The sequence below is a fragment of the Drosophila elegans genome, unplaced genomic scaffold, assembly GCF_018152505.1.
Source record: "Drosophila elegans isolate 14027-0461.03 unplaced genomic scaffold, ASM1815250v1 contig_520, whole genome shotgun sequence".
Lineage (NCBI taxonomy): Eukaryota > Metazoa > Arthropoda > Insecta > Diptera > Drosophilidae > Drosophila > Drosophila elegans.
The window spans coordinates 1,391,120-1,418,966 of NW_024545903.1; the positions used below are offsets into that span (position 1 = coordinate 1,391,120).

At 42.1% G+C, this 27,847-nt stretch overlaps 7 protein-coding genes across 7 annotated transcripts; 4 read left to right on the plus strand and 3 right to left on the minus strand.

Moving 5' to 3' along the window:
• Positions 1-243: 243 nt before the first annotated feature.
• Positions 244-1,035, minus strand: LOC108137508. The gene is made up of 3 exons (XM_017259222.1): positions 907-1,035; positions 716-844; positions 244-642 (listed from the first exon to the last, which is right to left on the minus strand). Exons 1-3 carry the CDS (start codon positions 1,033-1,035, stop codon positions 244-246), a joined length of 657 nt encoding a protein of 218 aa, XP_017114711.1.
• Positions 1,036-1,295: 260 nt separating this feature from the next.
• On the plus strand, positions 1,296-2,091 carry LOC108137522 (general odorant-binding protein 66). Its single transcript, XM_017259236.2, has 3 exons — positions 1,296-1,364; positions 1,423-1,771; positions 1,828-2,091. The coding sequence occupies exons 1-3, from the start codon at positions 1,323-1,325 to the stop codon at positions 2,034-2,036; spliced, it is 600 nt and encodes a 199-aa protein (XP_017114725.1). The 5' UTR covers positions 1,296-1,322; the 3' UTR covers positions 2,037-2,091.
• A 399-nt stretch (positions 2,092-2,490) lies between these two features.
• Positions 2,491-3,427, minus strand: LOC108137523. The gene is made up of 3 exons (XM_017259237.2): positions 3,296-3,427; positions 2,817-3,168; positions 2,491-2,764 (listed from the first exon to the last, which is right to left on the minus strand). The coding sequence occupies exons 1-3, from the start codon at positions 3,341-3,343 to the stop codon at positions 2,553-2,555; spliced, it is 612 nt and encodes a 203-aa protein (XP_017114726.1). The 5' UTR covers positions 3,344-3,427; the 3' UTR covers positions 2,491-2,552.
• Positions 3,428-3,606: 179 nt separating this feature from the next.
• LOC108137518 (dynein regulatory complex subunit 2) lies at positions 3,607-7,814 on the plus strand. The gene is made up of 5 exons (XM_017259233.2): positions 3,607-3,785; positions 3,843-4,095; positions 4,731-4,954; positions 6,447-7,025; positions 7,404-7,814. Exons 1-5 carry the CDS (start codon positions 3,645-3,647, stop codon positions 7,812-7,814), a joined length of 1,608 nt encoding a protein of 535 aa, XP_017114722.1. The 5' UTR covers positions 3,607-3,644.
• LOC108136346 (odorant-binding protein 59a) lies at positions 4,560-5,717 on the minus strand. The gene is made up of 2 exons (XM_017257457.2): positions 5,346-5,717; positions 4,560-5,215 (listed from the first exon to the last, which is right to left on the minus strand). The coding sequence occupies exons 1-2, from the start codon at positions 5,715-5,717 to the stop codon at positions 4,970-4,972; spliced, it is 618 nt and encodes a 205-aa protein (XP_017112946.2). The 3' UTR covers positions 4,560-4,969.
• An 824-nt stretch (positions 7,815-8,638) lies between the features above and the next one.
• Positions 8,639-18,616, plus strand: LOC108137552 (protein sax-3). Its single transcript, XM_017259277.2, has 18 exons — positions 8,639-8,738; positions 9,593-9,837; positions 9,922-10,043; positions 11,021-11,201; positions 11,296-11,414; positions 11,487-11,940; positions 12,007-12,486; positions 12,544-12,626; positions 12,691-12,851; positions 12,913-12,994; positions 13,058-13,228; positions 13,288-13,380; positions 13,451-13,649; positions 13,720-13,994; positions 14,056-14,347; positions 14,492-14,724; positions 14,784-15,115; positions 15,755-18,616. The coding sequence occupies exons 2-18, from the start codon at positions 9,696-9,698 to the stop codon at positions 16,521-16,523; spliced, it is 4,188 nt and encodes a 1,395-aa protein (XP_017114766.1). The 5' UTR covers positions 8,639-8,738; positions 9,593-9,695; the 3' UTR covers positions 16,524-18,616.
• A 4,427-nt stretch (positions 18,617-23,043) lies between these two features.
• LOC108137550 (F-box/LRR-repeat protein 14) lies at positions 23,044-27,154 on the plus strand. Its single transcript, XM_017259276.2, has one exon. The coding sequence runs from the start codon at positions 23,311-23,313 to the stop codon at positions 24,925-24,927; it is 1,617 nt and encodes a 538-aa protein (XP_017114765.1). The 5' UTR covers positions 23,044-23,310; the 3' UTR covers positions 24,928-27,154.
• The last annotated feature ends 693 nt before the right edge of the window (positions 27,155-27,847 follow it).

Below are 27,847 nucleotides of genomic sequence, written 5' to 3' on the forward strand. Positions count from 1 at the left end.
GTTTTGATTATTTTTAAAATTGTTAACTGAAAAACGGGTTTATGTATCTAAAATTATTTAACAAGATGACCAATTGTCATCCATTAAATGTTGTTTAATGAAGTTATAAGGGAATAAATTTGACTTCCATTAAATATATGTATCCTTTTAAGTGGTTACTAGCCTTTAAAAAAAGGTTTAAAGGCTACGCGGATAAATACATAGTTTACATCATCGCATTACTTTTAATTTTAGTTGTCATACTTAAGGATGATTATTCTTGGGCAGCGTTATTCCATCTATTAAATAGCACTTGGCTTTGGCATCCACGCACTGATCCTTTGTTCCCGCACTGGCGGAACCCTCCCAGCGGAAGTAGGGACACTCGTGCTTTTGATGGTAGTCACTCATGCACATAAATACCATCAATAGGTAGGGACGGCAGGCACCTCTTAGAAGCACCTTAGCCCCGGGACTGACCTTCAGAAGATTGTACATGTTCACAGCATCTTTTCGACAGAAATCGTACATTTCGATTTGATACTCCTTCTCCTTTGGACGATCCACATACATCTTCTCTGCGTCCAGTCTGACCATCTTCATGTTGATAGTGTCGCTTTTACCAATGTACTTCTTTTGCTTGTACAGGCACTCCACAAAGCACTGCGGTTTGCAAATATTGGATAAATTGACGTAATGACGCACAGATTGGTAACTTAAGCTAACATGTACCTACCGATAGAAACATGAAGGTCTTGCCCACATCGCTGTTCCTATCCGCTGGTAATTTGGGCGAGTGTATAACGAAACATTTGACAAGGTCCTCCTCTTCTCCTATATAAAGCTCAGAGCAGCAGCCATCGCGCTAATAAAAGTTAAGCAATTACAACTTTTTTTAAAAGATTTTTTAAAAAATCTCCAACCAACATTCTTGTTACATTTATCCTCCGTCAAATCTCCTTTAGAACTGACCACTGCAGTGGTTTCTTCGGAATCCTGCGCCTCCGAAACGGCGACCAGTATTAAAACCGTCCACCAACATATAAACTTGACCATTACTTTTCGAATGTAATTAATTTACCATTGTCATAATATTTATAAAATCATGCGCCCTCATTATTTAAGTAAATCAATTTATTTCCAAATTGGATTGCTTAATTAAATGTAACAAATGTCAGTTGTAATGGCTGAAAATATATGAGCGGAAAAAATAACATTTTCATACAGTTTGATGGCTAGACATTTGCGAAATTGACGGCGATTTCCTGTTTTTATTTAAATTATTCGGGTGAGCACTATAAAAGCACTTAAAATTGGCTTATTTTGGCAGAGAAAGCAGTGCAATGAAGTGCATAATTCTATTAAGTTTTTGCTGCCTGATTTGGGTAAGTTTTTGAATTGGAATGAGGCAAAATATATAAATTTTTAAAATTTACTTTTCAGATTGCTAATGGAATTAAAATTGATTGCGAAAATGCAGAGGCAATCAATGAAGAGCATATACATTATTGCTGCAAACATCCCGAAGGACACAATGACATAATAGAGGAGTGTGCAAGGGAGACCAACTTTATGCTGGCCAGTAAAAACGAGGAGGCACTGGTGGACATCACCGCAGACCGGGCTATTCGAGGCACCTGTTTTGGTAAATGCGTCTTTAGCAAACTGAAACTAATGAAGGACAACGCCCTGGACATGGATGCAGTGAGGAAATATTTTACTGAAAAGTTCGCCGATGATCCTGAATATGTCAAGGAAATGATCAACGCTTTTGATCACTGTCATGGCAAAAGTACGTAACAGATATTCTTGCAAATCTTCTCAATTTTGTGATACATTTCTCCAAAGGTGAGGAGAACACCTCCATGTTCCTGTCGAAGCCGCTCTTCAAGCAAATGTCCCAACACTTCTGCGAGCCCCAGTCTAGTGTAGTTTTGGCCTGTGTCATCCGTCAGTTCTTCCACAATTGTCCGGCGGATCGTTGGTCCAAGACCAAGGAGTGCGAGCACACCCTGGCCTTCAGCAAGAAGTGCGAGGACTCGCTGGCCACTTTGTAGAGGCTTACTATAAGGTGTTAATCAATAAAGAACGTGCTAAAAGAACAAATAACTAAAAAGCTATTTGCAATATTTACGACTTCTACTTGGTTTAATATTCTATTTGTACTTTTAAATATTTTATTATGTTAGAGTATTATTTTATCCCTTATCCAAAAAAAAATTGTCACAGAAAATAAACAATTGTTATACGAATTTTAAACTATTGGGTTTGAAAAATTTATCAATGATATGAGTATTAAATTAACACCACGAACGTATCAAAATAAGAACACATGTGATTTAAAAACAAGATATTATTTTAGTACAAGTTTAGACTTATTCGTATAGAAATGAAACTGAAAGAATTATTTAGTATTGAATTAATTCTTTTCCTAAATACTGTATGCAGTTTATTTATAAGACGCAATTATTAAAGCTAAACTTTCGTTTTTTTCTGGGTGTAGAAGCTAAAGTTCTTTGATTTTTAAAAGCAAAAATTCTTATATAATGTACCATTTTAATACTTATGCTATTTTACATTGTTGTCAGCACATCCTTGCACTTCTTGGCAAAGGCCAAAGTTTCGACGCACTCCGTGGTGTTGGACCAGCGATTTTTTGGACAATTGTGAAAAAAGTTATAAATGACGCAGGACATAATGATGCTAGAGGTCGGTTTGCAGAACTTGGCTGTGGAAAAGGCCCTCACAATTGGAAGCGACAAGAACCTTTCGGTGGCATCCTCAGCTTTAAAATTAAATAATTAATTTAATTCAAAAAATCTAGTCATGAAACTTACATTTCGAGTGACATTTTTCGTAGGCATTCAGCATTTCTGTTTCGTATTCCGGATCCGTTTTATGATAACTTTTGTAATACGATCGCACCTTGACCATATCCAGTGTGTTATTCTGCATCAGGTCGAAATGATCGAAGACACACTTGGCCCAGCAGGTTCCGCCCATCGCTTGGTCCACCGTCACATCCTCCATGGCCTCCTCGTCGGGATTCGGTAGGCGAAAGTTTGTCTGCTTGGCACACATTTCCGTTATGTCGTTTTGACCGTCGGGATGCTGGCAGCAGTGGTGAATGTTTTCCTCATGAATTCTCTCCGTGTGTCTGCAGTGCACCCGGATAGCCAAAGGTCCATCCTGAAAAATAATAATCAATAACTTGGGCACCTAGAATGAGCTATTAATATTTAAAATGCTCAACTCTATGATGATAATACATTTTATCACACAGTATGAACAATAAATCTTTAATTTAAATGCATACCAACAGCTGTGATAGAACCACACAAATCACAATGTCAGTTCTCAGCATGATGACGGCCTTTCAGCTATTTGGGCCGCATTTTATTTGTCAAATGGTTCCCCTTTGATGGACAGCCTTAATGGCGATTTGCAATGCTCCGCATTTATTTAATTCGCATCCATTATTATGGCAACAAACCTGACGACGGAAAAAAATAGAGTTAACTGGAGTGGGTGAGCTAGTGTCATGACAACGCCGGCCATCAAATTGTTATTTATTTTCCGAGACGCGGCTTTCACTTGCTTAATTAGTCAGAGATTGGTCTTTGAAATTTGATAAGCGCATATTAGGGCAATAAAAAGGCATAATCATGGGCAAAAAGGGTAAAGGCAAAGGCAACAAGTTGGCCAAAATGTCCGAAGAGGAGCGGGCCCGGTACTTGCAGATGAGGGCCGATATGGAGGAGGAGACGAGGAGACGGAAGATGCAGCTTATTTCCATGTACATGAAGGTATCTTAGGAAATTCAAAGCATAACAATATCATTAGAACAATCTTTCTTCAAATAGAACAAACTGAAAAGGGAGGATGCTTTCGGACGCTTAAATATGGCCAAAATAAACCAAGAGTGGCGCAGCATTTTGCGCCAGGTCAAAGTTCAAGAACTGCGTCGGGAGATTGTCGACGTTGAGTCCTTTTTTCAGGAGGCTTTGAAACGCAAAGATCAGGTTATCCACCGCCTCATTGCCCACATAGAGTCCACCGAGGATATGTACGCCAATCTGCAGCAGTCGCATATGGAAAACATCACCAAAATCGTTGGTAAGTCGTTATATATAATTACCGTATATATATGATTCTTTTATGAAAGAGATTTTACATTTAACAAAATACTTCGTTTACTATTTTAACCCGATGTTTATGAATGATGAAGTACACCGTCATTTGTACGCTATCATTTTTTATACCAACTACATTTGGTTTATAATTTATTGCTCTAAGGGTATAAAACAATGGCTGAAACACCCTGAAATTATGAAATATTTATAAATTTGTATAAAAACATCTATTTCCAGAAACTAAAAAGTTTTAAAATAATGTGTTATTACATATTTTTAATTAATAATTTATTAAAAGTTCTGAAATATTGCTGTTTACATTTTTAACAAGTATTTAAAGTAACCATTGGCTAAAGCATTCTAAAGGTCCCAACCTTATAAAACATTTATAAATATTTATAAAAACGTCTATCCTAAGAAACTAATAGGCTTCAAAAATATCTACCGTTAAACTTTTTGTATTAATTATTCAATGAAAGTAATGGAGTATTATTGTCTATATTTTTCACAGATATTTGAAGTGTACATAATAGTACTGTATTATTTGAAGTTATACAGTAAACGTTATCCCTAATACCCAGCTTGCTAAAACCCATTTCCTTCTTAAATTTATACTAGACACCCACAGAGATCGCATCGAGTTCTTCCGGGTGATCTACGAGGACGACAAGCAGGCGGTGCTGAGCCAGTGGGAGCAGGACTCGGCGGTATTCAAGGAGATGCATGCCCAGAAGCAGCAGCACCTCGAGTGCGTCTTTTACCAACTGGAGGAGAGCACAGACGGTGGGATCCGGGACAACCACGAGCGCTTCCTCGACCGCTGCGAGGATCTAAAAAGTGGGGTAAGCTTGTGGCTGCTAGATGAAGATCATGTTGCCGTGCTCCTCCCAGTCCTCGCACTGCGCCTTGGCGTACTCCGACATGCACTTGACCAGTTCCAGGGAAACGGAGCACTTGTTCTGCCTGCTCCGTCCCTGGTTCTCCAAGTACCGGAAGCATTGTTGCACTGTGTCCATGAAGAAGTTGCGCAGCTCCCGATCCCGTAGGTCCTTGGTCAGCAGGTAGCTCACCTTGCGCCGATCGGGCATCCCGTTGCCATCGACCTGTGGGAAAGTTTGGGTGGAGGAATAAAGTTATTTCTGTGTAAGGGCTACCTAAGAATGGGAATCCTTTGAATTATTGCCTAAATGCATTTCCCAGAGAAATAATTTATAAGCCTTAATGGCTACCTACCATATTCATCTCCTCGAAAAAGCACTGGGCGACACACTGACCTCCATCGTAGCCTGTGTTGTTCCTGTTCTCCGGCTGCCTGAGGCCCCTCTGCCTCCTGTTTCCATAGCCGCCCCTGTTGTGCTGATTTCGATCCCGATCCCGATCCAGGTCCTCATCCTGATCCCGTTCGTAATCGAATCCATGGCCGTTTCCTTGCCTGCCCTCCATCCCCCGCCCTCGATCGCCGCTGTCTTCCTGGCGTCGCATACAACCGCGCACGGTCCTCTTGAGCTCCGCCTCACTCAATCCCTCCTGGGACCGACACTTGAGCCCGGAAATGCAGCAGGAGCAGCAGCTCAGGCCAATCCACAGCACAATTAGCAGGCGCATCTCGGGAACTGAATGGAGGAGCAGCTGGGCCAACATTATTTATAGGTCTCGAGAACAACGTCCCAAATTACAGAATGACTGACACACAATGACCCAAGTCGCATATCAATCTTCGTTTTGCAGTTGCGTGCCGTTTTTCTCGATGTGTCACCGTTCGACCTTTCGGCGATTTTTTATTCAATAGTGTTTTTATACATACCATACATAGCAACGCACAGCAACATGGAAATAAATAAAATAAGTTTCATAAATAGTTTAGCAGTTTTTCAATATCAATATTTTCAAAGACCTATTGTTTTAAATCGCTTTAAGCTAAATCATACATTGTTATTATCATTCGCTGTAAACATCGTATGATCACTTTAAAAAACAAAATCACATGGAATCGATAAGCTCTTTTTATAAAATAGCAATATTTTTTTAGTATTTGAAATGAAAATTTTAATTTTAACTAAAAAAAAATTTAATATTATCAATTTTTAGAACAAAAAAAAAAACAAATAATTAATTAAAAACTCTTTCTACATATTTCTTGAGTTATGCAATGAAAATATGTAAAAAATATCAGAACAATCGATGTGGTAGTTTTGGCGCTAAATTGTTTAACAAAAAAAATGTATTCAAAGTTTTGCTACGACTTACTTGAAAGCTTTTAGACAAATTATCGTACTATAGATATTTAAAAAAAAAAACACACACAAAAATATAAAATAAAAACATTATTTCCAGATGCAACTCCAGCTGGAGCAAATCACCTCCAGAGGTGAGGCTCGACTGGAAAAGCTGTGGCAGGAGTATCAGGCGGTACTGGCCGGTTACTGCCAGCACATCGAGGGTTTCTACTCGGAATACGTTGACCTCAAGCAGCGGGATGAGGAAGCTGCCCTCCAGATCAGCCAGCAGACGCACGAAATCGAGCACTTGGTGGACCAACTGGCCAACTTGCGCCTGGTTTCCGAGGAGTTCTACGTCAAGCAGCAGGGCCAACTGGAGCAGCGGCAAGCCATCAAACAGCAGTTGACCGAGAGATTGAGGGAGCTGCGTACCTGCGTGGAGCAGGAGGTTTCCCGGGATCACCAGGCCTTCAAACTGATGTCCGTAGAGAGCTACAATGCCTTGGAGTCCCTCCAGGAGACCGTGGCCAAGGGCGAGACTCTGGTCCAGCTGTCTGCGGTCTGTGCCAAGATGGAAACCCAGCGAGAGAAGATGTTTCAGCTGCCAGAAATATCTAGGGAGATTATCGAGATACGCGATGTGGAGGATCGAGAGAAGGGAGCTTTCTTTGATTCAGCCACTGATCTTCTCAAGGTGAGTTTGCAAGCAAAAATCCTTTAGTTATATATTTGGGGGTATCACAATTTGGTTGAAATATACTATATATATGATGTACATAAATATTCGTAATTAATTTTGTTGAATTTTGTACATACTTGTGATTGAATTGAACTAATCCGGCCTGGACTCGGTTTTTAACTCGAATTCGAATTGCATATGCACTTATGCACTTTGGCAAAAGCCTGGGAAAAAGACTAGCAAAAAGCTTTGCAAAATGTTCCCCAAAAAACCTAGCAAAACGCTTGGCAAAAATACTGTTATTTAACTATTTTACTATCGCAAGAGAAAACTAAATTTATAACGATAAATTTATGGTCGTCATAACCGACACAATTTTGTATGCCTTCCTAGGACGAGGTCGCCTTGGTGCCCCAAATGGAGAACTTCTGGCGACGTGTCAACAACGTGGCCGTGGACGTGGCCTGCCTGAAGCAGCAGAAACGCCGCCTGGAGGCCGAGAACAGCCAGTTGAAGGCACAGCTGCAGGACTATTTGGTCAATCTGAACATCGCCAACGGCTCCAATAGCCACGTCCACAGCTATCTGGCCCGGAGGCCCAAAAGTATGTCCGTGGATCGAGTGGCGCGCCTGCACCTGCAGCCCAAGCAGGTGCAAAGTGCTCTGCCCACTGGGCGCCGGCCCACAGCACCGACTCCGCCCACTTTCCACTTTCACCCAGGCCGAAAGCGAGTGCCAGCCTTCGATGCCAACTTCTCCAATGTGGTTCGCTCCAGAACTCTCGTCAGGGGCAGAATGGACTGAATGAGATTCGAATTTATAAATAGCTAATAAGTTTATTTATACTTTAAGTGATAGAAGTTCGTCAAAGCACATTAAAAAGGACTCACTACTGTGGTTTTGTCTAAAGCATTTTTAAAAAAAAGTTTGTCTTACCGGATCTGCCGATTTATCTTTTAAAGACTATACTGTCTACTGTTATTTTAATACTGACTTCTAAGTCGGAAGATTTCTTAGCAAGAAACATAACATTTTGAAGGTTTCTAGTAAATAATGGGATTTCTTCGCACACATGACTAAGAAATCTACAAAATTTTTTTAAGAAAAAATATTGCTACCTCCATTTAAATATACTTACTGCCTTTAACTACACCTAATTTATTTCTAGAATTTGTCTAAATTTTGTCTAAAGATAAACCACAATATATGCCATAAACAATTTCTTTAAAAAATGTATTACAATAATCATAGGTTAATTTAAATATAAACTTATTCAGATAAGGATTTTGGTAAAATCCTTTGGCATCAAATAATAAATAAGTATAAATACTATATGCATTTTCAAAGATATACTGAATTTAGAAATTATTATTTTCCATTTTGCTGGATTTGTTTTTTTTTGTCTACATTTTGGTTGCAAGAATTGTCCGATAAATTGAGCCCGCGAAACCAAATTTAAAAAGCAAACAGTCCGATTCATTTGGCGTTGCCATATCAGTGAAAATACATTGTTTCTGGTATTTTTCAGTATTCCTTATCGGGACCATTGGCACGTTCCACTCTCCCACTCCGTTCCGCTGCGCCCTGCACTGGCCATTACATTCCGATTCCGCCCGTTGCGCTCTCAGATTTCCTCAGACACGACCCACGTCCAATTGTGAGTTTTCACTGCGCCCGAATCGCACTTAAATTGCAGGAAAATAGTTAATTTGCTGAAGCTAAATTCGAGTAAGTTTAGGCCCCAAGTAATTGTGATTAAACCGCGCACCTGGTTTTCGAAATAGAGCTCAATTTTTCGGGGTTTACAAAGTGCAGCTGCGGATGTAAAGCAAATATTACAAGGAGTTATAGATACAACACACTGTTATAGATACAACAACAAGCGGAACGGGGGGGAAGTCCCAGGAACGGCAGGCCGCGCGAGCGAGAGGGAGTGAGTGCCAGTGCGAGTGAGAGTGAGAGGGGGAGCGGCAGTTGGTTCTTGTTCTTGTAATTTTACCAAAAAGAAATTTCGTTCGGGAAATGTGGAAAATGTGCGCGAGAGCTGCTGAGAAGAAAACAACCCCGAAAAGCGAGCAATCGACGAATAAATACCAACAAAACTTACACTGCGCGTCTGATTAATAAGAAGCCCGAAAACCTCCGAAAAAAACTAAAACAATCAAAAAACTATAATCGAAATAAAAAGCGTTATAAAGAAAGTGTGAGAACGTGAAATCAAACTCCAAATCAGAATTTGGATTGTAAATTTTCGGGGCTGGTCGTCGCATTTCGAATGGGAGATAAACACAAAGAGAGATAAATACGGAAATAAAATTAATGGAAAACCAGCATAGACGTATGTGGGTGTGTGCGTGTGTGCGAGTGTGTGTGTGTGTGTGTGTGTGAGTGCTTATCGCATGGAAATGCAACCGTAAGTGGAGCAGGCGAGAAATAATTTGGAATTTTGGACAGATAAAAGCCAAGTAAACCCCGAAAAGTCCACCGGGGCTAGGCCCAGCTATACTGCTGCCACGCCTAACCAGCCATCATCCTAACAGCTGCCCACATTTCGTTAACCCATATCCCATAACCCATCCTAGGATCAAAAACCAAAAAAGAAAAACCAACCAAGGCCACAATGATCGCCGCTGTTTTGGGTCATCTGTAGAGTCATTGCCACAGCACCACCATAAAATACATCCCATGCGTCCCGAAAAACACAACGCCATCGCCTGGAGCACGAGCACCACTATTAACCCTTGTCGCAGCCGGAGCAGCAGGATGCTGCTCCTGCCGTGGCTGCTACTCCTCCTGGTGGCCAGCAGTGGCCTGCCAGCTGTCAGAGGTAATGCTGCCCATTCCCATTTGGGGAACTCGGTCCCCGACCAATTGGCTAATCCACATCCCCCACCCATTTAACCCCTTGCAGGCCAGTACCAATCGCCGCGCATCATCGAGCATCCCACGGACCTGGTCGTCAAGAAGAATGAACCCGCCACACTCAACTGCAAAGTGGAGGGCAAGCCGGAACCCACCATCGAGTGGTTTAAGGTACCCGCAAAATTATACTCATCTCACTCCAAACACACTAGCCATTAATTTACACAGAAAACAAATAAGCTAAATATCAAATTAAAATAAAAATGGGCCATATCCAATAGTTACTAAAAATTTCCATAGCATACCTTCAGTTGGCAGAAACCATAACTACAAAAAACAATTTTAACGTCAAATTTTTTATCAAGATTTGTTTAAATTAAATGTCGTAACAAGTTAAAAAGCATATAATTTTTTTTTTATAACATCCTAATAAGCCTGGCTTGTTGCTGTTTATTTTTCATTTAACTTATGTCAATATCTATAAACTTTCTACACCCTAATTAAAATGCTTATTGAATTGCTCAATATACATATCTTATCAACATTTCTTTCTTTTTTGTTTGACTTTTAGAGATTTTGAGATAGATTAGTTCTACTTTAGTTTTAATTAAATTAAAGCGAACTTATCGAGCTATAAGAAATGTGGTAATAAAGATAACCCTTTTGTAAAAAAGAACAGTATTAGTAACTTCTGCATATCATTTTTTTTCATGGAACACAGTTTGTGTTTCTAGCCGGACAATAAAATAACTTAGTTTTTTTTTGACATTTTATTTTTAGATTGTTAGTAAAGAAAAACATTATAAAACATATGTATCTCTAGAAACATACTCTTTATGTGCAAGGGCTTAAAAAATATCATTTTATTTTTTGTACACTGTTCTGTTTGTAAAAAGTCTGCAGTATTATTTTAATTTCTAATCAAATATGTTGGAAAAGCCCTTTGACCACTAAACAATCCACGAATAAGTACTTTTCAAATGTATTTATTTTATCAAATATTCTTAGTAATACCATACAAAATAGTGTTAACACTTTAATTTATATTGCTATTATCTTAGATAGCCAAGTTAAGTTTTTTTCAGTGTAGCATACAAAACCTTGCCGAATCGTAACTCAATTTGCCACTTTTCCCCTCCCATTTTTAGGATGGCGAGCCCGTCAGCACCAACGAAAAGAAATCACACCGCGTCCAATTCAAGGACGGCGCCCTCTTCTTCTACAGGACGATGCAGGGCAAAAAGGAGCAGGACGGCGGGGAGTACTGGTGCGTGGCCAAGAACCGAGTGGGCCAGGCCGTTAGTCGCCATGCCTCGCTCCAGATTGCTGGTAAGTTAGTCCGCAACTCCAGTCTGCAACATGTCTGCCCACACGCCAAAGCTTTGTCTCTGATTATTTTATGTTTCGTTTTTTACATTGCCAGTTTTGCGCGACGATTTTCGCGTGGAGCCCAAAGACACGCGAGTGGCCAAAGGCGAGACGGCTCTGCTGGAGTGTGGGCCGCCCAAAGGCATTCCAGAGCCAACGCTCATTTGGATGAAGGTGGGTTTTTCAAAACTAGACTCGAAAATCAGTCGAATTTCAGTGGCTTAACCCGTTTTTGTGTGCTCCTAGGATGGCGTTCCCTTGGACGATTTGAAAGCCATGTCTTTTGGCGCCAGCTCCCGCGTGCGAATCGTTGATGGTGGCAACCTGCTCATCAGCAATGTGGAGCCCATTGACGAGGGCAACTACAAGTGCATTGCCCAGAATCTGGTGGGCACTCGCGAGTCTAGCTATGCCAAGCTGATTGTCCAGGTCAAGCCCTATTTCATGAAGGAGCCAAAGGATCAGGTGATGTTCTACGGACAGACTGCCACTTTCCACTGCTCCGTGGGCGGTGATCCGCCGCCGAAAGTGCTGTGGAAAAAAGAGGAGGGCAATATTCCGGTGTCCAGGGCTCGAATCCTCCACGATGGCAAGAGTTTGGAAATCTCCAGCATCACACCCACCGACGAGGGCACCTACGTCTGCGAGGCACACAACAATGTGGGTCAGATTAGCGCCAGAGCTTCGCTCACAGTGCATGGTAAGCTTAAAGCCTGTTCTAAATGTATCACACATTGTAATCTTTGTAATGTTCTTTCCTCAAAAGCTCCTCCCAACTTCACCAAGCGACCCAGTAACAAGAAAGTGGGCCTAAATGGCGTTGTCCAGCTGCCTTGCATGGCTTCCGGGAACCCACCACCCTCTGTTTTCTGGACGAAGGAGGGAGTGTCAACGCTAATGTTTCCAAACAGCTCCCACGGTAGACAGCATGTGGCTGCCGATGGAACCCTACAGATCACGGATGTGAGGCAGGAGGATGAAGGCTTCTATGTGTGCTCCGCTTTTAGCGTTGTGGATTCCTCCACGGTGCGGGTTTTCCTGCAGGTCAGCTCGGTGGACGAGCGTCCCCCTCCCATTATCCAAATAGGGCCTGCCAATCAGACACTTCCCAAAGGATCGGTGGCTACTTTACCCTGTCGCGCCACCGGTAATCCCAGTCCTCGTATTAAATGGTTCCATAATGGACATGCCGTTCAAACGGGCAATCGTTACAGTATTATCCAAGGCAGCTCATTGAGAGTTGATGGTATGTTTACACTGACAAAAGTTGTGTGTTTCCATGCTTATATGATTCTTCTTTTAGATCTTCAACTAAGTGACTCTGGCACCTACACCTGTACTGCATCTGGGGAACGAGGAGAGACTTCCTGGGCAGCAACTTTAACGGTGTGTTTAATAATGATTCCCTACGGAAAAAACCTTCTAACCAAAGCAATATTTGCTCTTATAGGTCGACAAAACTGGCTCAACATCTCTTCATCGGGCAGCAGATCCTAGTACTTATCCTGCTCCGCCTGGCACACCCAAAGTCCTGAATGTCAGCCGCACCAGCATTAGTCTGCGTTGGGCCAAAAGCCAAGAGAAAACTGGCGCTGTGGGACCGATCATTGGGTACGTTTAGGCGGCACACCCATTCAATGAGATCATCATTAAATTTGATTTTTTATTTCAGATACACCGTGGAGTACTTTAGTCCAGATGCCGAAACTGGTTGGATTGTGGCTGCCCATCGAGTAGGCGACACTCAAGTCACTGTAAGATAAGCTATAAAAAATTGAATTTCCTGTTGGCCAACTTTTTCTTTGATTTTGTTACAGATCTCAGATCTCAGTCCTGGCACTTCATACGTCTTCCTAGTTAGAGCAGAGAATACTCAGGGTATATCTGTGCCGTCTGGCTTATCGAATGTCATTAAAACAATTGAAGATGACTTCGATGCTGCATCTGCGAATGATTTGTCAGCAGCTCGAACTTTACTTACTGGAAAGGTAAGCATATCATGCGGACTTAAAGTGAATTTCACTAACTCGATTTTCTGTTTGAACAGTCGGTAGAGCTGATAGACGTATCGGCTATTAATGCCAGCGCCGTTCGTTTGGATTGGATGCTGCATGTGAGCGCGGATGAGAAATATGTAGAGGTATGATTTTTAATTAATATACAATAGCAAACACGACTTGATATTACCTTTTATTAAACTTATTTATCAGGGACTACGTATACACTATAAGGATGCCAGCTTGCCATCACCACAGTACCACTCGATCACGGTTATGGATATCTCTACAGATTCCTATGTAGTGGGAAACCTAAAAAAGTACACCAAGTATGAGTTTTTCCTAACACCTTTCTTTGAGACCATTGAAGGACAGCCCAGTAACTCCAAGACGGCCCTTACCTATGAAGATGGTGAGAACGAGGAAGCCTAAAGAAGTGTTAAACACACCATTTATTTATTCCTACGTACTCCCTTTTGTAGTTCCGTCCGCACCACCAGACAACATACAGATTGGCATGTATAACCAAACTGCCGGATGGGTCCGTTGGACTCCGCCACCCGCCCAGCACCACAATGGCAATCTGTATGGCTACAAGATCGAGGTCAGTGCCGGGAACACCATGAAGGTTCTCGCCAATATGACGCTCAATGCCACCACCACGTCTGTGCTCCTGAACAACCTAACCACTGGAGCTGTGTACAGTGTGCGACTGAACTCCTTTACCAAAGCAGGAGATGGACCCTACTCCAAACCGGTGAGTTAAAGCACTACTTCTTGGCCTTTGGCTCTTTCTAAATACCGCTTCAAACCCACAGATATCGCTCTTCATGGACCCCACTCATCACGTTCATCCACCAAGGGCCCATCCCAGTGGCACTCATGATGGGCGTCACGAGGGCCAGGATCTAACCTACCATGGCAATGGAAATTTACCCACCGGCGACATTAATCCCACCACTCATAGAAAAACGACTGACTACCTATCTGGCCCCTGGCTTATGGTGTTGGTCTGCATTGTCCTCCTTGTCCTTGTCATTTCGGCAGCTATTTCCATGGTCTACTTTAAGAGGAAGCATCAAATGACCAAGGAGCTGGGTCACCTAAGTGGTAAGTGTTCAATTGAGCTAACTTGTAGTGCATGCAAACTTTTGTAAACCAAACCTAGAAAGGTATTTTTATAAATGTATCATGTTCATTGTTAAGTAGACTTAATAATCATTTTCTAAACATTTCTATTATTCTTTTTTTTAGTGGTCAGCGACAACGAAATAACAGCACTAAACATCAATAGCAAGGAAAGCCTGTGGATAGACCATAATCGTGGCTGGCGAACTGCAGATACTGACAAGGATTCGGGACTAAGTGAATCGAAACTTTTGTCCCATGTGAACAGCAGTCAGTCGAACTACAATAATTCCGATGGGGGAACCGACTATGCCGAAGTGGACACCCGTAATCTGACCACCTTCTACAACTGTCGCAAGGTAAGATCGATGTGCTATGTTCCTTAAAATACATATGCTTACCCTATATGTTCTTGCAGAGCCCCGATAATCCCACGCCCTATGCCACCACCATGATCATTGGAACCTCCTCGAGTGAGACCTGCACTAAGGCGACATCTTTGAGTGCCGACAAGGATTCGGGAACTCATTCGCCCTATTCGGATGCTTTTGCCGGCCAGGCACCAGCGGTTCCTGTTGTAAAATCAAACTATCTCCAATATCCGGTTGAGCCAATCAATTGGTCTGAGTTCCTACCTCCGCCGCCAGAGCATCCACCGCCACCCTCAACCTACGGATATGCACAGGGATCCCCGGAATCATCGCGGAAGAGCTCCAAAAGCGCTGGATCAGGCATTTCCACAAACCAAAGGTAAGAGTCCATTATTATTTCCTAAAATAATTAAATGAAATTCTCTTTTTTTTTTGGAAATTAAAATTTTTTTGGAATTGAAATTTGGAAAGAAATTATGAATGCCTTTTTCTTATTTTTTGTCATTTAAAAAGGGTAATTCTGATTTTGTTTTACCTTTATTAAATTAAAAAAAAAAATTGGAAGGAAGAAGAGTGCTGTATAGATTATGTTAACTCCGGCATCCATGTGTAATAATGTTTATTACTATGGCCCGGTTTTTCGTGCCCCTGTCCTATCCGTCCGAAAAAGTTAAAGACCAGTTAAACTTGTCGTAGAAGCATTTTTATAAAACTTAAAAACCTTTTTATACTAACATGTATAGTATATGTAGTTATCTTTAAGGTATACCAAAATGATAAGTTTGCTCGATCATTCTAATGCAACGCAAACTGTGTCCAAAAAAATTAAAAATTGTATTTATTCATTTAATGAAACTATGATAATTAAGACCTATCTTTCCTATGGCAGAAAAATAACGTTCGAATATATTGAATTTTCTTTGCTTGATTATCTATATAAAGCACACATTAATTAAAGTGCTGGGAATCGATATATGCACAAGTATCGAATTGGGTTAACACTTTCATTTCCTTGCAGCATTTTAAACGCCTCCATACACAGCAGTTCCTCGGGCGGCTTTTCGGCCTGGGGTGTCTCACCGCAATACGCCGTCGCCTGTCCCCCGGAGAACGTGTACAGCAATCCGCTGTCGGCGGTGGCTGGCGGCACCCAGAACCGCTACCAGATTACGCCCACCAGCCAGCATCCGCCGCAGCTGCCGGCCTACTTTGCCACCGCGACTCCGGGCGGTGGAGTGCCACCCAACCACCTGCCATTTGCCACCCAGCGACATGCGACCAGCGAGTACCAGGCTGGATTGAATGCAGCGCGATGTGCCCAGAGCCGCGCCTGCAACAGCTGCGATGCTTTGGCCACGCCGTCACCCATGCAGCCCCCACCGCCAGTTCCCGTGCCCGAGGGCTGGTACCAGCCGGTGCTGCCCAACAGCCATCCGATGCACCCGACCACCTCCAGCCACCAGATCTACCAGTGCTCCTCCGAGTGCTCGGATCACTCGAGGACCTCGCAGGGTCACAAGCGGCAGCTGCAGCTGGAGGATCATGGCACCGGCAGCAGCGGCAAACAGCGCGGTGGCCACCACGGCCGACGACGACCACCGGTGGTGCAGCCGTGCCTGGAGAGCGAGAACGAGAACATGCTGGCGGAGTACGAGCATCGCCAGTACACGAGTGACTGCTGCAACAGTTCCCGCGAGGGCGACACCTGCTCCTGCAGCGAGGGATCATGCCTGTACGCTGAGGCGGGCGAACCGGCGCCCCGTCAACTGACTGCTAGGAACACCTAAGGAAGAAGTCTGCGGACCTCCCCAACTGTGGGTGGATTAGTATTAAAGATAGCATCTAGTCTAACCCATCATTCATATCGAACTTGTAAACAGTCTGGTGACTGGGTCAACTCAAAGTTTCTGCATCAACTATCGAACTCGGATGACTGATGCCTTGAGTTCACTACAACACATACTTGCCATTTTACTATTCAAATTGTATTTTGAAAATTCAGAGATCAAAAAAAGGGATGGGGTAAATATGTTGTAGTGGATTCTTGGGTATTACACTCGAATACACAACCATAACACACTTGTCACAATCATGGGGGCATTGTGCAGCTTTAGCAATTACGAATTTTCCATTATCACATCTACCAGCGTAGATACTCATAGACAGGCACAGTGCTCCCCCAACCATGCACCACAACAGTGTTCCCCCCAATGGAAAACGAATAGATTTGTACTTAAGAGACGACGCGAGTGCTGTACGATAGATATTGCTTCATAAACGCGGGGAGACAGTAATTACTAAATAGCAGGGATCTGTGTCCCAGCAGAACTTCATTAAAATACGTACTCAAAGGAACTTATAGAGGAAGATAAATCAGATCAGGCCATAGCAAGTACACAGAAAAAAAAAAAGAAAGGTGACTTACAACGTATGTAGTTAGAACCAAAGTACACACATTTGTACAGCATGTTTTGGGTTTTGGCTTTCAAATCGATCCTAGTCATAGGCTTGATAGCAATACAATAACGATACTGATTACGATATACTTGTATGCAAAACTCTTTCATATCTACGATCACAATCGAGCATTTGTCTCCGACTCAGACTTGTGAGGAGTGGAGTGGAGTGGAGTAGAGTTTGGGGGACAAGTGAAACGGCAGTTGCAATGTTTAATGGTTAGTGCTTTTCTATAACAAGGAATAATATACTTCATTGACCCAGTGAATATATCTATATATATATATATGTATACATACTAAACGACACACTACACAACTACTTACATAGCATTTAGACGAGTTGAGGAGCTGCACACGGCCAACAGAACAAATCCCAGTTGTCCGTTCCGTTGTCCTGTCCCTGTGCAGATCCCTCCATGACACAATGTTTTCTACAATCTTGCATTTTGAAAAAAGTCTAAAATGTACCTGTGATATAACCCCATTATACATTATAGTATTTTAATAATTTTTTTATATTTATGGTTTTCTGATTTGGAGTCGCGTTTTTTGTTCATTCTGTTCGAGCAACGAGCTGTTGTTTGTTGTAAGTCCCCACGCAGACGAGGGTTTTATGGGAGAGAATATAGCATAATTTAGAACTTAGGCACGTACCACATTAGAATGCAAAATGAATATATCATCAAATCAAATCGAATCGAATAGAAGCGGAGAAGAGAAGAGAAACGCTCAGAGAGTTCGGCTAGCCGAAGAGGCCGAAAACACTTTTTTTCAAAACCCCGGATCGTGAGTTGAATCGGGAAAGGTGGAGAAAAGTGTTTCGGGCCGAGTAGATAGCTGTGGAAATACGAATTATCCATGTGGACTAGAGTCAACGAATCGTTTAAACAATACTAAACACATATGCATTACATTTACCTATATAGAGACCATATAGCACCTAGAGAACCGCGCATGTATCAAATCAAATCAAAATATGCTTTAGCATACACTCACACAAATCCACTTCCTTGCTAGCCGCCCCAGATCGGTTCGGCATGTACATATATATATTATATATATACGACATACTCCTAATCCTAATATCGAAACCAACTTGCTTCAGTTGAACTGCCCTTCCGTAGCCATATACATATAGAAAAAGCATAGTTGGGTCTGGGTTTTAATAATTAGCATCTAGTTTCTAGAGTTGTGTAACGGGAGTATTTTAAAGTCATAGCGTAAACGAATTTTAAGAACGAACAGAACCCCAAAATCGAAGTGGACATTTAATTTTTAGTGCGTAATGCCATAAACGAACTTTTTCAAAAGCAAAAATAATAACTGACATTTACTTACGATATAAATACTATATCTAGATATATACATATAGCATTTAAAATTACATAAACAATAAAGGAACATTTTACATATATGTGGAATACTTTTGGTTTTCTTAAAGTCTTTAAAGAAATTCATTTTTTAAGATCTTTTTAATTGTTTTCAGAAGAATTTCCTAAAATGGAAATAATTCATTTTGAACACTTTGGTACTAAGTATTTCAACTACTTATTTCAATTTCCTGGTAAAACTTTATTTCTGATCTGACCGATTCTATTGCTGTAACGGTCCTCGATCGCTTGACGGATATTTTCATATTTCGCAGGAAACCTCATTGAGCTGTAGCGGAACTTTTCACTTGAGACAACCCTTGAGATTACTTCATGACCTCTCAATCCGGTTTCAATTTACAGAGTTTGTGAATGTGAACAAGGAAGTCGTTCCAAGAGCTGGACAAGTGTTAATTCCCAACAGGACACAATAAATGCTTATGTCCTGTTCTCATATGAATCCACTTGAAGATAAAGGACACGCCCTGGGATCTGAAAATCATGACTGGTTTTGTCGAAATGTGGACTTCAAATTTTGGTTTCGAGATCCGAGATTGGATAGTGAGTGTAAGATTTGAAAACTTGTGGGTCTTATATTTTGCGTCTAATGGAGGACTAGGCATAAATTTCGAAGGTATACCTAATCATTCTTTTTTTTTTTTGGTACATATTCCAGCTGTTTATTTGATATGAGGGCAATATTTGTGTTCACAAATCACATATGCTCGATGCGCGATCAAAGGCAAATTATATGATGTACTGAAACAAATCTGTCACAGCTTGACATCGTTTCTGATGCCGGTGTCCAAAATCCCACCGCCAACTCCCTTCTACTGGATCACACCCTTCGGTTATTCAAGATTTTAGAAGGAAAAAAAGAGATGTGTGTTGGAAGAGATGCGGGCAGGCCACAAATTGGTCAGAGTTGGCGATAACATCAATTGGACTTGATGGCGGCGCCTTTTGTATAGTTAGTCCCTCCCTTGGCTGACACTTTTGCAACTGACTCAATCTGGATGGATCCGAATCTGCATCTTGCTGGTGAAATTGAATGCTCTAAGAGTACTCAGAGATCTTTGTCCTTATTACTTCTGTGTTATGAAAATTGCTGCTGGCTGAGCTTTAGCTCAACATGAAGATTACACAGCGGGCCAGATGTTCTCTTATATCAAAATTTAAATTTAGATTTGTATCCGTAACAAAAAGAGATCAATTAACACCAAATTCAAAAGTAAAGGACAGAAAAATGGGTTTTGTAAGTACTATTACTGTCTTAGTACTATTTTTCTTAAATTTCAAAGTTATATACCCACAAACTATAACATTGATTTCCAAAAAATAACTAGAATTCATAAAGGATAGAAGTCATTTTAAAATTTGTTACATTTTCCAATAAAGGTTATTATGTAGTACATATTTATTATGCACATATCACTACCCTTTTTTGAAATTTTTTAGTCACCCTAATATCATGTATTAAAGTCAGTTGTAAACCTTTATTTGATTACCATGACTGCAATAAAATTCTGAGCGTAATCAATTATTTAGGGGAAATGTGGAGTTAAGACATCAATTGGCAGATGTGCCCATTCGCGGATATGCATATGCAGATTGGGCTGGTATCGTGTATCTTCAGACTGCAGATAAGACAAGTAGCTATGCAGATCGAATCCGCTGGGCTGGCCCAAACATCGAACTGTCTGCGTGGGCCTTTTCCCTGCGCCTCGACTGCCTTTGCCTCATCTGCCCACGGAGATTGCATTTGGGCCGTTTGCACTGCGTCTGCGTGTTGCACCTTTTCCGCTGGCTTCTTCTACCTGTGTGCTTCTGCCAGCACCAGCACCACCATAACCAGCGGCAGCTTTAATGATCATGATCATAGTACGCAACGCGCAAAAAAAAACCAGAAGAAGATCCGAGCTGACGAGGGAGAGCCAGCCGAAAACCAATCGATTATTATATGTGCCGCACTATATTTCAGAGACGCAGTCGCAGACGGAGGACTGTGGCCGATGCAGAGTTCCAGCGAAGAGATTATTTTTATTTTCGATGGCCGCCTTGACACGTCCAAAAGACTGATAGAGGGAGATTGGCCCTTTTTGGCCAAACCGGTTTGACAGGTAGAGGAAGCGGACTGTGATGCGGTGGTAGAGGGACTGTGATGACGACGGGGAAGGGAGAGGGCAGGAAGGGCAAGGAGGGACGCACGCCTTGCCCTTCTGCCCGCCAGGATAATGACTGTACGACTGCTAGAGTCCTCGGCAGGAGGCCCATGAAATCTACGTAGGTTCTTTTCTATGCACTGCGAAAAATTGATATAATTTGATAATTTGAATTCAGTATGTAGTACCAATTTTAAACTGAGCAAAATTAAACATTTTTTTAATTGTATCGAAAGATGTAAGGTTAAAATTATTTATATTTTATTTTTTATATTTTTAATTTGAATTTTAAATTATCTTAGTTTCTTAGGATTAAATATGGACATCAGGGGAAAATAAATGAATTTACTTAAAGTGTGTCCATACTTCTTATGTTTCAAAAATTATTTAATAGTTATGAAGTCACATTAACTGCTGAAGGGATCCAAAATATGATATATAAAGTTTATTAAAGTTATATTTATAGGCGAAAAATCAAGGCTTTTACATAAAATTCCCAAAAATACGGGAATTTACATCTTTTTAACTTATATAACAAAAAAAAAATTTTGTAGATAGTTAAGTACTTATGAAACAGTAGAAGGGACCCAAAGCATGGATTTAACGCCATTTAATGCATATGAAATTTGAAGTTGCTTAAAATTCAAGTTATAAAGTATAGTAATACAAGTTTAAGGAACTCTGGAAATAAAAGGTATACAGTAGAAAACGTTTTTATTTCATATAAGGTTATAAAATATCTACAATTTGTAGAAATATTGATAGTAATACTTTCGTTATATAAAAGTAATAACTTGATGTTCCAACATTTTGGATCACTCAAACTTTTCAAGACTGTCTGTACTTGACTTGTTCGGTGTTCGGCAACTATTCCTCAGTGTAGCAATCCCTCTTCAAGTCCAGGATGCTGATATCAGTATGCGTGTTTGAGGGTGCGGGTGCGAGCGTTTGGGGTCAGGTAGCAGCTCAGATTTTCCCAGATCCTAGGCCCTTTTCTCGATTTCGATCCTAGTCCCTGTCCCTTTTCTTTTATTTTTTTAGAAGGCAAAGACGACGGCGTTTTCCTTTTTTAGGGGCAAATGCACAAGAGAGAGTGCACGGCTTTCCTAGTATCAATAACAATGGCAGTTCGCTATTGTTGTGCCATCCGTTGGATTTGTGCATCCCAATCTGTTTCTGTGTGCGGCAACGTATTTTTCTTTTTTGGAGTTATCGTTAATATTTTCCTGGAAACCGGGATTGTGTTGTTGTTGCGTTCGCAGGTAGCGAGCAGCGATCGCACTCACACCGATGCGACAGAGCGGGATGGAAGACAAGGAGAGAGAAGACAGGTACCTGCTCGACTTCGGAATGCAGCGGCAGCAGAAACAACAAATGCGTCGGAGTTTGGCATTGAGTTTGGCTCGACGGGTAAAGAATAACCTGAAACATGGAGCAGAGCTGGGGTCCAAAACCAAAAGATAAATCCAAGCCAGGTCTTATAACAAGCATTAGTATCTGTAGCTGGCTCTCGCTCTCATCGCTTTACGCCCTCTCTCTCAATCTAACATTCAATTCTCTCAAGTCAGTGATGAGCAAGCTGACTAAACTAAAAACTGTTTGAAAATAAAGATGAATGTTGCTTTTTCTATACGGCAAGACGGACCCAAGGGAGCGCACAATAAATAAATGAAAACATGTCGCGAGAGAAATAAATAAATGCTGAATAGACAAAACGGTTTCCCCACAGACATAAACAAAAACAAATGAACTACAGGGACTTAAATTAATGCCTGCTCTAAAGTTAGGATTCGATTCGATACCCAAATGTTTGGGCATCAATACTAACTTTTATTTTAAATATATCAACTACCATTTTATGTGCAAAGGTACATATTTATAAGTTGGGGAATTCAACAGTTCACATGACAGTGTACAATCGGTTGCTTACAACAAAAAAGGATACTTTATTCATAATTTAAAAATAATACTAAGAAAGAACTTTATTAGATTATTTAAATTTAAAGCCGTATTGGCTTCTAATTTTTTTGTTACCAAAAACTGACTGCATGTCCTTCCACCCACATCGTAAATCTAGCTTACACAAGCCAAACTAGCTATAACTCGCTGTTGACTCAGCATTCAGCCAGATGCGGAGAGAGAGAGAGATTACGGCGAGAGAGTAAGCGAGAGAAAGCGCACTTGGCTACCTGCTCCGAAGAAACCTTATGGCTGAATACGCTCAGATAATCCTCCCTCGCGCTCTCTGCGTATCCGTGCGCTCAACTCAGGCTAAAAGCAAGGCGACTCGGCGTTTCGAGTTGAGTTTTTCGTCGTCGTCCGGTTCGCGCACATCGTTTCTGTCTCGGCCGCACCGCAAGAACACAGAATAAATAAGAGACCTACTGGGACTTGGGACTGCCACTATCCACCCGACACAGTGCTCTCGAGTTAAAGTGCAGCGCGAGTGAACCACAGTGAACACTACTAGTCTTCAACTAAGCATAAAAACAGTAAAATGCACCGTATATAGGAATTCCGTAGAACGAGTAGATCCAAAGTAGTAGCCAAGAGATAAGCCAAGTGTAAAACCAAGCGGAGGACATGGCTACCAACACGGAACTGCTGCCATTCCACCACCAGACAATGGCGGTGTTGAACAATCTGAATAGCCACTGTGGCGGATCCGGCAGCAATGGAGCGGCCACCAGTGGCGGAGCAGCGGCAGCGGTTGGCGGACCAGGTGGAGCGCCCACCTGGGCCATGGATGAACTCTATCAACAGACTGAGCTGCCCGGACTAACGCGAACCGGGGCCACCACCACGCATCACCACCTGCTGCGCTTCACGCCCTACGCCCTGCATCACCGACCGCCACACCACCAGCTTCAGACCCTGCCGCCGGCCTTGTATTTGCAACATGCCGCAGCAGCGGCTGCGGCGGCAGCAGCGGCAGCGGCCCACGCACAGCATCACCATCATCATCACCACCACCTACCGCACAGGCCCGCTTCGCCGGAGAGTCCGCCACCAGTGGAGGGCACCCATATCAGCAATCTGTTCCCGGAACTCCTCGAGCAGATCTTCGAGCACCTTCCAGTGCGGGATTTGGGCCGGGCGGCACAGGTTTGTACTGCCTGGCGGGATGCGGCGTATGCCAAGAGCGTTTGGAAGGGCGTCGAGGCCAAGTTGCACCTGAAACGCTCCAGTCCGAGTCTATTCAACTGCCTGGTCAAAAGGGGCATCAAGAAGGTGCAGATCCTCTCGCTGCGCCGCTCGCTCAAGGATTTGGTCCTGGGCGTGCCGGCTCTGACCTCGCTGAACCTGAGCGGATGCTTCAACGTGGCCGACATGAATCTGGGCCATGCCTTCAGCGTGGATCTGCCAAACCTAAAGACCCTGGACCTCTCCCTCTGCAAACAGATCACTGACACAAGTCTGGGACGGATTGCCCAGCACCTAAGGAATCTGGAGACCCTGGAACTGGGCGGCTGTTGTAACATCACCAACACTGGACTCCTGCTAATAGCGTGGGGCCTGAAGAAGCTGAAGCACCTGAATCTGCGATCCTGCTGGCACATCAGTGACCAGGGCATTGGTCACCTGGCGGGTTTCTCACGCGAAACGGCCGAGGGCAATCTGCAACTGGAGTATCTGGGTCTGCAGGACTGCCAGCGGCTGAGTGACGAGGCCCTTGGTCACATTGCCCAGGGTCTGACTTCGTTGAAATCGATCAACCTGAGTTTCTGCGTATCCGTGACGGACAGCGGACTGAAGCACCTGGCCCGGATGCCAAAGCTGGAGCAACTGAACCTCCGTTCCTGCGACAACATCTCGGACATCGGAATGGCCTACCTCACGGAGGGCGGCAGCGGGATCAACTCCCTGGACGTTAGTTTCTGCGACAAGATCAGCGATCAGGCACTGACGCACATTGCCCAGGGACTCTACCGACTAAGATCTCTGTCGCTGAATCAGTGCCAGATCACCGATCACGGAATGCTTAAGATCGCCAAGGCGCTCCACGAGTTGGAGAACCTCAATATCGGACAGTGCAGCCGGATTACGGACAAGGGCCTGCAAACGCTGGCCGAGGATCTGACCAATCTCAAGACCATCGATCTCTACGGCTGCACGCAACTCAGTTCCAAGGGCATCGACATCATCATGAAGCTGCCCAAGCTGCAGAAGCTCAATTTGGGCCTCTGGCTGGTCAGGTGATGCGTCCACCACGATTGCAACGCCTGTGCGGCGGAGGAGGCCGCTCGCGGCTCTAGTAATTCCCAACCATAGATTTCAAGTGGGAAAGGGAGGGCAGGCTGAGCAGACAAGATACACTGAGAACTCATAGCTTTCGTTTGCCATACCACACGCTGTACTACATTTTTTTTTCGTACGATTCGAAAAACGAGCTGAGAGGCACAAAACAACACGGCAAACAATGCGGCACACACACAAACACACGCAAGAAAAAGCAAGGCGAGCGGGCGGAGTTGGGGAAATAGAGACAGGGACAGACGGCGACAGGGGGAGAGTGCTGGCAGTTCAGCTTGTACTCAGATAAATTCTTTTTTTGTTGGCAAAAATGTACTAGAGTTTTGTCCCCCATCCAAGGTTCAGGTCCCAATTTTATGGTTTTTTAGAAACAAAAACTTTAATTAATGAACCCCCAAAGATCTTCTTACACGACCTGAATTTTTTATTTGAAGCTTTTTTTTTGCTAAGATGCAGTCAACATCGAAATCATAAACAATATTTTCTGTAATATGTATATATCGACTTATACATAAACAACCGATCCCATAAACTGTAAAATACCTAAACTTACGAAAAGTCATGAAAATTCAGCTCGTGTAAAAAGGGCTTTTATTATGGTTGGAAAGAGCTTTAAATAGCTATAAAAAATTATATTATTTTGCAGTACAATAAGTATGTATGTCGTTTCATGCAAAAGATATTTCATCTTTTAAATACTAGGTTATATCTCTTTAGCTAAACTTCAGCTTAATCTAGCTATTTTTCTGCAGAATACCAGACACCACTGTTCATGGAGCTCGCTCTGCTGCGTTGTGTTGTGTTGTTGTTCCTAGGGGGCAAGAGCGAGAGGGGAGACAGCCGCTGGCGTCGGCTTACACGCACGCAGCGATAAAAAAAAGAAACAGCAGGCAACAACAACTGCAGCTATGGCCGACAGCAACAAAGTGCATGGCGATGGAGACCCACGATAAGCAGTGGGAGGGGGGAGAGCAGGAGAGTGGGCAGCAAATTTACACACACAACACATGTGTGTGTGTGTGCAATGCAGGCCGCAGTTAAGCAGATGCAAATAAATTTAAATAGTTTATTTTAATTCACGCTTCGGCTACAAAAGCCAGCGTCCTCCATTGCCACAGCAACAACAGAAAACAACAACAGCAGCATAATAGCGATACAACAACAAAGCTAAAAAGAGAGGGAGTATGGGGAATTAAAACTTGACTCTCCGCTCTTTTTTCTCACTCTCCATCGCATTTTTCTTGCTCCCCTTTTGTGTTTGTATCTTTTTTGTTTTTGTGCCTCGACGTTTTCTTCTCGTCGTTCGTTGCGAATTTGTTTAGTACAGCGTCGTTAGTTATGCCGTTTAATTTAGTTGATTAAAACGTAAACAAAGGAGTAACGAAAACTTAAGCAAAAACAATGTTAATAGTAGACACTTAATGAAAATGCGTAAATTTAATTCTTAGTTATTAAACTTTGTCAAGCCACAATTAGTCAAATAACGAAAACGAGGGGAGAATAACCATTAACACAAGTTATAAAAACATAAAAAAAAAAACAAAAAACAAAACAACCTTGTTTAATAGCAAAAAACTCACCCAAACACTTACACAAACAAACAAACACACACAAACGTTAAAGAAAATTCTGTAAATTTTTTATTGTTTAATTTATAAGTAAGCAAGCAAAAAGAGAAGATAACGATTGAAAAGAATTTGCGAATTAATTCTTTTTTCTATTGTGATATAAAATGTATTGTATAAAAAAGGAAACATAAACAAGCAAGCAAAAATTAATGCTAAAACAACAATTACGTAATTTTATTTAAGCAGCGATAAGCGAAAAAGCGAGGATTAAATTAAATAAATTAAAAATAAATAAATATGTACAATGTTATGTTAAGTCAGGATTTCTCCTATTCTCTGTTTTTGGATTAGTTAAATGAGCCCGATTCGATTTTGTTGATATGCAATATACTGAATGCCTTAATTCCATTTGCAAACTATATTATTAACTATGTTGATTCTGAAAACCCCCTGAGTTTCGATTGTGAGTTTTCCCTAGATCTAAGTTTTTCGACGATTGATATTTCTGTTTTAGGAGGCGAAACCCCCCAAAAAAAATTTGAACGATGACGTTGGCGACACGGAAGAAGAGAAAATAAATTAAACATGTATAAAAATCCAGAAAATGCCAGCGATTTTATTGATTACACTGGGAGTTTGCTGTTGCTGTTTATCTTGCTCGGCAAATGCGTAAATGTTTTGTGGGAAATTTATTTTATTTGGCCTGTGTGTGTGTGTGGTGTGTGTGTCTGCATTTTGTAATGAACAAAGGGCCCGACACTAATGCAATTGCAATGAAATGTGCATCCAGCCAGAGATGCAGATGCCGATATATACATATGTACATATAGGCATACACACTACCAGATATTTGCGTATATAGCATATGCGGTTATGCAACGCACACACACTCGCCAGCCTATGTACTGCAATTATTTATATTGCCTGCATTATGTATAAGCATCGATGCATTTACAAACACTTGCATTTATATACAAACACACATAGGCGCAGCCTCATATCCCTGTGTACACATAACGGTTTTACTTGCTTGCTAACTGCTTAAATTTGCATTAAATGTGCGTATGCGTCAAGAGCCAGTGTGTGTGATTATGTACACAAACGCACACTCTTACAAAGGCACACGGATGTGGGGGAAAACCACCCAATCGGAAATTTTATTCATTCGCTGGACCCCAAAATTAAAGCTTTAAAGCAGCCCCAGGCAGATAAGTCCCGACTCGGAACTCGGTTTCGAATATTAATGCAAAGATCCGATTTGCCAAGAGGTTAAATGGATGTTGGTCTGCAAACCGGAG

What these genes read in the sequence shown, in the direction of transcription:
- LOC108137508 (XM_017259222.1), bottom strand. Translation starts at nt 1,035, where the DNA reads ATGGTCAAGTTTATATGTTGGTGGACGGTTTTAATACTGGTCGCCGTT. An exon ending in AGGATAAATGTAACAAGAAT is followed by an intron (nt 845 to 906) that starts GTTGGTTGGAGA and finishes AACTTTTATTAG; the next exon opens with CGCGATGGCTGCTGCTCTGA. An exon ending in AGACCTTCATGTTTCTATCG is followed by an intron (nt 643 to 715) that starts GTAGGTACATGT and finishes TGCAAACCGCAG; the next exon opens with TGCTTTGTGGAGTGCCTGTA.
- LOC108137522 (XM_017259236.2), top strand. Translation starts at nt 1,323, where the DNA reads ATGAAGTGCATAATTCTATTAAGTTTTTGCTGCCTGATTTGG. An exon ending in GTTTTTGCTGCCTGATTTGG is followed by an intron (nt 1,365 to 1,422) that starts GTAAGTTTTTGA and finishes TTTACTTTTCAG; the next exon opens with ATTGCTAATGGAATTAAAAT. An exon ending in TGATCACTGTCATGGCAAAA is followed by an intron (nt 1,772 to 1,827) that starts GTACGTAACAGA and finishes ATTTCTCCAAAG; the next exon opens with GTGAGGAGAACACCTCCATG.
- LOC108137523 (XM_017259237.2), bottom strand. Translation starts at nt 3,343, where the DNA reads ATGCTGAGAACTGACATTGTGATTTGTGTGGTTCTATCACAGCTGTTG. An exon ending in TGGTTCTATCACAGCTGTTG is followed by an intron (nt 3,169 to 3,295) that starts GTATGCATTTAA and finishes ATTATTTTTCAG; the next exon opens with GATGGACCTTTGGCTATCCG. An exon ending in CGAAAAATGTCACTCGAAAT is followed by an intron (nt 2,765 to 2,816) that starts GTAAGTTTCATG and finishes TTAATTTTAAAG; the next exon opens with CTGAGGATGCCACCGAAAGG.
- LOC108137518 (XM_017259233.2), top strand. Translation starts at nt 3,645, where the DNA reads ATGGGCAAAAAGGGTAAAGGCAAAGGCAACAAGTTGGCCAAAATGTCC. An exon ending in TTATTTCCATGTACATGAAG is followed by an intron (nt 3,786 to 3,842) that starts GTATCTTAGGAA and finishes TTCTTCAAATAG; the next exon opens with AACAAACTGAAAAGGGAGGA. An exon ending in GCGAGGATCTAAAAAGTGGG is followed by an intron (nt 4,955 to 6,446) that starts GTAAGCTTGTGG and finishes CATTATTTCCAG; the next exon opens with ATGCAACTCCAGCTGGAGCA.
- LOC108136346 (XM_017257457.2), bottom strand. Translation starts at nt 5,717, where the DNA reads ATGCGCCTGCTAATTGTGCTGTGGATTGGCCTGAGCTGCTGCTCCTGC. An exon ending in TTTTCGAGGAGATGAATATG is followed by an intron (nt 5,216 to 5,345) that starts GTAGGTAGCCAT and finishes ACTTTCCCACAG; the next exon opens with GTCGATGGCAACGGGATGCC.
- LOC108137552 (XM_017259277.2), top strand. Translation starts at nt 9,696, where the DNA reads ATGCGTCCCGAAAAACACAACGCCATCGCCTGGAGCACGAGCACCACT. An exon ending in GGCCCTTACCTATGAAGATG is followed by an intron (nt 13,650 to 13,719) that starts GTGAGAACGAGG and finishes TCCCTTTTGTAG; the next exon opens with TTCCGTCCGCACCACCAGAC. An exon ending in ATGGACCCTACTCCAAACCG is followed by an intron (nt 13,995 to 14,055) that starts GTGAGTTAAAGC and finishes TCAAACCCACAG; the next exon opens with ATATCGCTCTTCATGGACCC.
- LOC108137550 (XM_017259276.2), top strand. Translation starts at nt 23,311, where the DNA reads ATGGCTACCAACACGGAACTGCTGCCATTCCACCACCAGACAATGGCG.